This window comes from Salvia splendens, chromosome 14 (genome assembly GCF_004379255.2).
Source record: "Salvia splendens isolate huo1 chromosome 14, SspV2, whole genome shotgun sequence".
NCBI classification, from domain to species: Eukaryota; Viridiplantae; Streptophyta; class Magnoliopsida; order Lamiales; family Lamiaceae; genus Salvia; species Salvia splendens.
In genome coordinates, this window is record NC_056045.1 from 18503182 (window position 1) to 18512940 (window position 9759).

The window sequence follows — 9759 nt, forward strand, 5'->3', positions numbered from 1 at the left end:
TGAGCCCCATGTGTATATACTCGAAAAGAGTAAATGCCAAAATTGGTCCTGAACATATGCCCATTTTACGATTTTGATCTTAAACTTTATCTTTTGAATTTTTGCATCCTGAACATTTCAAATCAAATCACAATTGGTCCTACACTAACTGTTCCGTTAGTTTTTAACGGTCAACGGATGTAATCCTGATTTTGACCAAATTAGACTGTTAATTATGATTTTTTACTCCCTAATTATTTCCTTAATTATTTTAATAAATATTCATTTAAAGTATGAATTAAATAAAATGAAATATTTCTGGTCTCTGGATTTGTGGCGGGGGGAGACAGTGGTGTATCCAACATAGAACAAGGGGGTGGGGATGGAGGGGGCGCTCAGGGAGTAAAATGAAGCAATTTTATTTCATTTTATTTATTTCATATTTTAAATGAATATTTATTAAAATAATTAAGAAAATAATTAGGGAGTAAAAAATCATAATTAACAGTCTAATTTGGTCAATATCAGGATTACATCCGTTGACCGTTAAAAACTAACGGAACAGTTAGTGCATGACAAATTGTGATTTGATTTGGAATGTTCAGGATGCAAAAATTCAAAAGATAAAGTTTAGGACAAAAATCGTAAAATGAACATATGTTCAGGACCAATTTTGGTCTTTACTCTAGTTTTAAATGAAATTTGAGTGAAATGAGTTAGTGGAATGTGGAACCCTATTACCATTTATGGTAAAAGTGAACTGAGACTCCTATTCACGAATGGACTAAAATGGAAAAATATGACTCCTATTCGCGAACGGAGGGAGTACATAATACAGGAAACTAAATGTGCTGTGTTAATTTAGTCAAAGAAAAGTAAAATGTGATGTGTTAATTTAAATTTTTGTTTAGTGGAGATAAAATTCCAAATTGATTACTTAGTTTTAACTAAATGAATGCCGATTAAATTATGGAAAAAAATGTTTTGTTTTCATAATTTTTCATGTATACTAGTAGTACATTATTATTATGTGAAATTAAGAATGAAAATATGAAAAAATTGTGCATTAAAATTGTTACTAAATTTATATAGGATATTGTGATTTATTATATAGAATTAATTTTACCTACTACTTTATGGTAACATTTTGATTTATGTATAAAATTGAAACTAAATTTATATAGAAGTACACCCTACCTTCGTTTTTGAAAAATTGAAATTTTTGAAACCACATATGTTCTATTGAAAAATTATGAAATTAAAGAAAAGATAAAAAGAAAAAGTGATTGAAGTATTCTTAGTGGAGAATGAGTTCTATTTCATTTGAGAGAAATAAAATTTCTTAAAATAGAACCATTCTAATTTTAAGCGTCGAACTAAAATAGAAATAGTTTCTATTTTTAAAAAAACGGAGATAGTATAATGAAGCCCCTACAACCAAAATTTTATGCGTCCGCCCCTGTTATCTCTCACTCTACTCTCTATTCACTCTAACTATTTATTACTACACTTGTCTCGTAAAAATATGTACAATTTTTATTTTTAACCGTCCCATAAAATTATAAGTATTCCCTTTTATGGAAAATTATCTACAACTCATTATCTATATACTCCCTTCGTCCCACTAAAGATGACTCACTTTTCTTTTTAGTTTATCCAAACCAAGATGACTCATTATTATAAATGGAAACACTTTTATCTCTACTTTATTCTCTCTCTTACTTTATTCTCTCCACTTCACACACAAAATATAACTGCATAAAACTCTGTGCTGCCCAAAAAAGGGATCATCTTCATTAAAACGGAGGGAGTATAAGTGTATAACAATTTATTTACGGCTTGTACTAGCTAAATATATCAAAGGTCCAATGGACTCTATATAAAGTTGGACTTGATCCCACTAATCTGACAATTTTGTTTCATTTTTTATCGTTCAATTTATTTTATTCTGTTATATTATACTCGCAAATCTAAGTTGTAATTAAGAGAAAAAATTTAAAATGATCAGTTTAGTTAAATAATCAATTTTTTTGAAGTTTCACATTGTAATATTTTGTATAAATGAAAATTTATAGATCTTGTTACCGCTTATTATCAATAAAATTTTATTTTCGGGATTACAGAAGGCAAATTATATAGATCATGTTACTACATTTAGAAGTTTCATAAATTTAAAATATTAACTTAATTATTAATAACAGATAAATTTTTGTAATTAGTTAATAAAATAAAATTGAAAGCAAAACGCCAACACCCATATTTAATATTTGTTCGTTTCATTTACCAAGAAATATATATCGAATATAATTAACAAACTCTTAGGTCTCGAAGCCATTCATTTCTAAAAAATTTAATGTACGTGTGTATTAGTGAAATATTGCATAAATAGAATGAAAGAAATGCGATAAGCTTTTTTAATTTTATCCATGCACTTATTTGATAAAGACATGTGACTGCTTACAAAGTAGAAAATGAGTGGAAGAAAACAAAACTAAAAAAGCTGTTGATACAATGAATGTTGTGTCTATGAAGGTCCTACAAACTTGAAAACACAAAATTCTAGTCCTTGTTTTGTCATTAATGTTTTTCATTCTCTTCATACACAGCAATTATTGTAAACAACATGTGTAATACATATTCTGGTGATATATAAAATTACTTATTTCGATCAAAAAAATTATTGCATTTGAAAATATTACATGCAAATATGTAATTGATGCAAACTCAAAACCATATATTTACACTGCACATTTCAAAATAACCTACCACATCTGAATCACTACTTAGGTGCAATTTAATGAGTTATACATGAATACTAGTACTATATGTGTGGGTTGGAATTGGAATCGGAATCGGAATCGGAATCGGAACAGTGCTTCACAACCGGTTGGTGATCTCGATACCTACAACGTCGGCATCAAGATTCCCCGATCCAGCCTGAATCTCCTTCAACATGGCTATGACTTGGATCATTGTAGGCCGATTCAACGGCCGATCATCCAAACAAGAGCACGCAATCTTCAAATGCTGCAACAGCTCCATCTCCAACTCGGGATGCCCCGCTATCAACTGATGATCAAACACACGGGCGACCTTCATCCTCGCACACTCCTTCACCCAACCCACCAGATTATCGTCCCCAAAATCCGACTGGTCCGTGGGGCGCCTCCCCGTCAGGAGCTCCAGCAGCACCACTCCATAGCTATACACGTCCCCCTTAGTCGTGCATCGGAAGCTCTGGTAGTACTCTGGGGGCACGTACCCTGGCGTCCCAGCCAGCGTGCTCACACTTAGATGCGTGTCGACCACACTCTCCATCACCCTCGCCATCCCAAAATCCGACACCCTCGCCTCAAAATTGTGATCAATCAGTACATTGCTCGACTTCATGTCTCTATGAATGATGTTCGGCTTGCAGCTGTGGTGGAGGAAGGCCAACCCCCTGGCCGCCCCAACCGCCACCCTACGCCTCATGGGCCAGCTCAGCTTCTTCAGCACCCCTTCCAGGCTCCCGTGCATCATGTACTCGTACACAAGAAGCCGCTCCTCCCCCACCTTGCAGTACCCTAACAACGGCACTAGGTTTCGGTGCTTGATCCTACCTATCGTCTCCATCTCAGCAACGAATTCCCTATCACCTTGCCCACTCACATGCTTCAGTTTCTTCACCGCCACCACAGTCCCATCCTTGAACACGGCCTTGTACACGTCTCCAAACCCTCCCGAGCCAATGAGGGCGCCACTGTGGAACCCGTTCGTGGCCTCCACAAGATCACCGAACGTGAGCCTCTGCACAGGCCTCTCATCAAAAGTTGAGAGATTAACACTCAGCGCTTCGCGTGTCCACACCATGTTACCCGATGAGTTGGATTGCTTCTCCGGGTAGGCCTCCCCACCCGCCCCCTCCTCCCTCCTCCGCTTCTTGTTCCTCTCCATAACCACAACCATAACAACAAATACGCACAACAGAGACAAGGCCAGCCCCATTTCCACACTCCCTACAAGGGATGCTTCTCTCCTCTTAGGCCTGGCCCGGTTTCCTCCACCCGATGCTGAGGAGCTGCACGGGCTAAGAGGGTATCCACAAAGTCCAGAGTTATTCACAAATCGATAATCCGGGAATGTATCAAGTGGAGCAGATTCCGGAATCTTCCCACTCAGATTGTTATTGGAAAGATCAATATCTCCGAGCCTGAGACTAGTTAACGACGGTGGGATGGTTCCATTCAACGTATTGAACGACAAATCAAGAATCGCAACGTTTTTCAAGCCTCCAAGCTCGTCGGGGATAGGCCCGGATAGGCCATTATGCCCCAAGTTGAGCACAAACAAGTAAAACATGGAACCAAGCTCTACTGGAATGCTACCAACCAAGTTATTATACGAAAGGTCGAGAAATATCATGGAACCATTGTGGTTGAAATTAGGCTTAGTGATGCCCCTCCACACGAAGCCAACGGTGCAGGGATGCCTCCTCGACACCCTGCTCAACCCCTCATCCCTAATGCCTCCAAACTCGAGCAGATTCCCAGCTCCGTGGCAGTGGTTGCTGCCGTTGTTCTTGATGTACACGTAACTCTTCCCGGTCAGCAACGCCACATCAATGTAGCCGGACTGCTTGAACAGATTAGGTGGAATAGTCCCATTCAAGAAGTTGGTGTTGAGGTCGAGCCAAATCAAGCTCCTGCAGTCCCCCAACTCGCCCGGGATCATCCCGGATAACGAGTTGTTCCCGAGCTTCAGAATCGCTAGGTTCGAGAGACGGCCCAGAGAGGCCGGTATCTCACCACTCAACTGGTTGTTGGACAGGGAAATCCAGTTCAACTTGGTGCAGTTGCCGAGGGCACCAGGAATTGAACCTCTCAAGTAATTGAAATCAAGAATGAGATTCTCCAAGCTCCGCAACTGCATCAACTCTTGTGGGATTTCGCCGCGTAATTGATTAAACAGCAAGATCATATCTCTGAGCTGGAACAGAGAGCCTAAGCTAGGTGGGATTGTCCCAGTCAAATAGTTGAAACTGAGATCAAGGGAGGCCAAGTTAGAGCAATTGCTTAAACCCTCAGGTACAACACCAGTTAGCAGATTGTTCTGAAGGTACAACACCTTGAAGCTGTTCCGTGGATCTTGACAAAGCTGGGAAGGGATCAAACCAGAGAGACTATTGGAGCTCACATCCAAAGTCTCCAACTTTACCAATCCGGAGAGAGAATCCGCCACTGGGCCCACGAAATAATTGAAGGACATCTTCAAAACCCTCAATCTGCTAAGTTTCAAGAATGTCTCCACCGGAAATTCGCCAGAGAAGTTGTTGACAGATACGTCGAGGACCTCAAGAAGAGAGCAATTGCCAAGATTTTCAGGCAGTTTTCCAGTGAAATTGTTTACAGACAAATCCAATTCCAGAAGAGACGAGCAAGAATGAGAGGAAGACAGCGGGAAAACACCATGGAAATGATTCTGTTTAAGGTAGAGAAACTGCAAGCTCCCAATTGGAACAGAAACTGCACCAGTAAGCTGGTTATTAGTAAGATTAAGGAATCTGAGTTTCTCGCAATTGGACAAAGAGGCCTCTACTTCTCCGTAGAATTTGTTGGAAGATAAGTCTAGATGAATCAAATTCTCACAGCCGCTCAAAACCGGAAATCCTGTAGAGAAATTGTTCCCCCTCAACGACAAGTGCCGAAGCTCCGGAAACTCAGTGCTCGACAAAAGCCAAGAAATCTCATTTTCTCCAGCGATTTTGTTGTAAGAGAGATCGATAAATTGGGCCAACATTAGCCCCGGCGGTGGGGCTTGTTCATCAAAAGGGGTGATGAAATTGCCAGAGAGGTTGAGGGATACCAAATTGGGGCAGAGGCGGAGAGCTGAAACGTCGGAAATGGGCCCGGAAATCTGGTTTTGGCTGAGGTCTAAGTGAGTGAAGGAAGCGGGGCATGAGAAATTGGAAAAGGGGCGGATTGCGCCGGAGATGTTGGCGTTTTTGAGGAGGAGGGATTGAAGGTGTTGGAGGGGGAGAAGGAATTGGGCGAGTATGGAGAAATCGGTGTGGAGAGGAAGGTTGGAGAGGTGGATGGAGGAGACGCGGGAGTGTTTGCAGGAGACGCCGCTGAAATTGCACGGGGAGATTGTGGGCTGCCAGTTTGGGAGCTGGTCTGGGTTGGGGAGTGAGTGCTTGAAGGAGAGGAGGAAGCGTGAGTCTCCGTCTACGGCGGCGGTGGCGGAGGAGGAGAGAGATAGGATGAGGAAGAGGAGTGGGCGGAGATAGGGGTGGTGGGGCTCCATTTTTTTCCAGCAAGACTGGGTTTATTATGGATAGTAGCTAAGCCATTGATGGGAGATTTAAGATAGATTGGTGAAATCAATGTATGTTAGAATTATGAGGGAAGTGGACAGGGTGACAAATTTACAGAGCTGCCATGTGACACATCTCTCTCTCTCTCTCTACATGTAATGGTGGTTAGTTACTGTGTCAATTGGTTTCCGATGGGGTGGGGATCAGTCAGTCACTGTCACTGCCACTGTCACTGTCACTTCTATACAGGATTCTATTTACCTTTCATTTGCATTCAATTTTTACTCTTTAATCATCACTATTTCATGTTTTCATCATGTCACAAAATATTGAACTCCAATAACTCTCGTCTCAGGTAGTTTGTTTTGTTTGGTATATTATAAATTTGTGAATGCAAGGTTACTTTGTCGTGTTTCGAGATTTCTGCTATTTTAAATTTAATAAAGTACTTCTCCATTTCATGTAATAGAGTCATTTTTCTATTTATGAAAATTTCAAGTTAATTGAGTCATTTCTATTTTTAACAAAAATAATTCTCACTTTTTACTTTATTCTATCTTCATCTCTCTTATTTTATTCTCGTACTTTTTCCATCATCCATTTAACACACTACTCTTAAACTCCGTGCCGAAAAGAAATGTCTCTAATAACAAGGAACGAAGGGAGTACATCATTCAACTAAATTAATACACTCTCATTCTATTATAAAATCAATATACGAAAATAGAATCCACCGACCACGCTCTACTAAATAGATTATAAATGATGAATGGAAGAAGTATATATATGTTTAAATGAAGGATTTTATAAAATGAACTAAATATAAACGAAAAATGAAGTTAATTTTATCTAATAAAGTCAATTTTTTTGACACCGATTTTAAGTAGTGATATTTACTGGTTAAATGAAAAGATAATAAAGTAGAGCGAGACAAATATATGGAGAAAAAATATGAGAAAAAATAAAGTAAGAGAGAGATTGAATGTTGTTTTTTTATCATAAAAGAAAATGTATCACTTGTAGTGGGACGACCTAAAAAGAAACACGCCTCACTTATAATGGAATGGATGAAGTATGTATATAGGGTGTTAGGTTTGCATAATTGTATCTCGGGATTATATATGTAGTGTGTTTGGTTCATCAAATTCAATCCCAAAATTCAATCATAGATGGATAATCATGGTATAATTAGTTATAGCTAACCCCTATGACTAAAATAATCTAACTCAATCATAGATTATATCTTAGTATTATTTTATCCAAGAAACCGAACACCACCATAAAGAACTATTTACATATATATGTATTTTAAAATAGGATAATGTATATTATCCAATCCACGAATAAGACCAATCTTACACAATTAGATTTTAAAATGAGTGGATAAGATTAAAGCTTACGGATATCAATAAATAGAAGATAAAATATAAATAAAAGGGTAAAATAGTAAATCTGTTATGACATAATAATTTTAAAGTTTTTTAAATATCAACATAGTATATTAAAAATATCAACACAGTGACATGAAAATTTCAACATAAGTACCCGAAAATATCAATACAATTTTATTGACATTGTACATGCATTATATTGAAATTTTTTGATGCATTTATTGATGTAACTGCTTATTAACATATACGAAAATTGAAATAAAAGTTATAAAATTTCATCATTCGATCATCGTCGGAACATATGCAAATGAGATCTTGGTAGGATCCTTATGAAATTACCTTTAATTTGATATATTTTTAACAAAAAAATAATTTAAATCGAGAGAATGACGTAAATTTAAAGTTTTAAAATGATTTTGAAGAGAGAGAAAGTGGTTAGTTTTAACCACCATACATAAAGATTGATAGTAATACCCTTTAAATATATTTAATAATTGTTTTTATTTAAGATATAATCCATTTGACATTGTTGAACCACCAGATCTCCAAATCTAATAACTAAGATTAATTATTAATTTAGAATTAGTAATTGGTTAACAATTCATCATAACCCATTTAAATAATAATTATTTATTAGTACTCCTTCCGTTCTACGGTAGTTGTAATAATAAAAGTTAAAGTGGAGAAAAAATAAAGTAAGAGAGAGAATAATGTGGAGAAGAGTCTTATCTGCATTATTCTCTCTCTTACTTTACTATTTGTCTACTTTAATTATTTATTTTCATTTTTCTAAAACGAGTATAGAAAAAGAAATGACTCAACTAAGGAACGGAGAAAAAAATTTCCTTAAATAGAATTGGTCTATTTTGGCTATATTTTCAGCCACAAACTCAATTTTACAATCATATTATAAAAAAAAGAATTCTACTTCATATTACTTCAAAATTGAAAATTAAACAAATTTAAATCTAAAATTACTACTCCCTCCGTCCCTCAGTAGTAGAAGTATTTCTTTTCGGCACGAGATTTAAGAAAAGTTGTGTTGAGTGAGTTATGTAATGAATAATAAGAGCATCCACAATAGTGGACTAGCACACGGACTAGGACTAACCGCTAGTCCTTGCGCTAGTCCACTACTGAGACCGGCTAGCGGGTGACGGACAAGCCCGAAGGACAACCTCTTGTCCGTCGGATAAGGCGCTAGTCCGCTATTATAGGCTCCCGACGGATTAGCGCATGGACTAGCGGTTTTTTTATTATCGTGTCAACCCATTATCGACCCAACCCAATAAGGTCAAACAGAAGAAAGTCAATCCTTTGTTAATCCTTTGTTATCGTGTACCTAAGAAAAAAGTCAATCCTTTATTAATGATAGTAAGTTAGCTTAACACGATACGATAACGACTAAAACATGATGTTATTATATGATTTAAACATGATATTAAATGATAAAATAAAAAATTATCAAATTAAAATAATTATTTCTTAATCAAAATAATAAAATTGAAGTATAGTAATATTATATCTGAATAATAAAATTAAATAATTTAAAAAATTACTTTTTAATAAAATCTAAGCATAATATTTTCTTAAAATTCATAAAAAAGTTAATTAATATTTATTAATTAATAAAATTAAAGTATAGTATTTTTTAATTAATTAAAATTAAAGTATAATAGTATTTTTTTAATTAATTAAAATTAAAGTATAATAAATTTTTTAATCAACAAAATAACTAAAATTAAAGTTTAATATTTTTAATTAATAAAAATAATTATTTTTTTAAAGTATAACCCAAATCCGACCCAACCCGTTATCTTCGGGTTCTTATTGGGTCGACCCTATAAGGACCCAAATCATATGCGTGCGAGTTCGTGTCGTGTTAATTTCGTGCGAGTTTGTGTCGTGTTATCGTGTCGTATAAAAAATTGTCAGCCCTAGTCCTAGTGCTTGTCCACTATTGTGCATTGGGATTGTCCTAGTGATGTGGCAATGCAGTGGCTAGTCCTAGTGACGTGTCAGGAGGTGTTTTTGGCTAGTTCGTCGGGATATCCGCTCTATTGTGGATGCTCTAAAGTAGAAAAAGAAAAAGGT

General features: G+C 36.4%; 1 protein-coding gene across 1 annotated transcript; it reads right to left on the reverse strand.

Annotated features, from left to right (window-relative positions):
• Nucleotides 1–2622: 2622 nt before the first annotated feature.
• On the reverse strand, nucleotides 2623–6399 carry LOC121765676 (systemin receptor SR160-like). The gene has a single exon (XM_042161885.1). The coding sequence runs from the start codon at nucleotides 6262–6264 to the stop codon at nucleotides 2857–2859; it is 3408 nt and encodes a 1135-aa protein (XP_042017819.1). The 5' UTR covers nucleotides 6265–6399; the 3' UTR covers nucleotides 2623–2856.
• Nucleotides 6400–9759: the final 3360 nt, after the last annotated feature.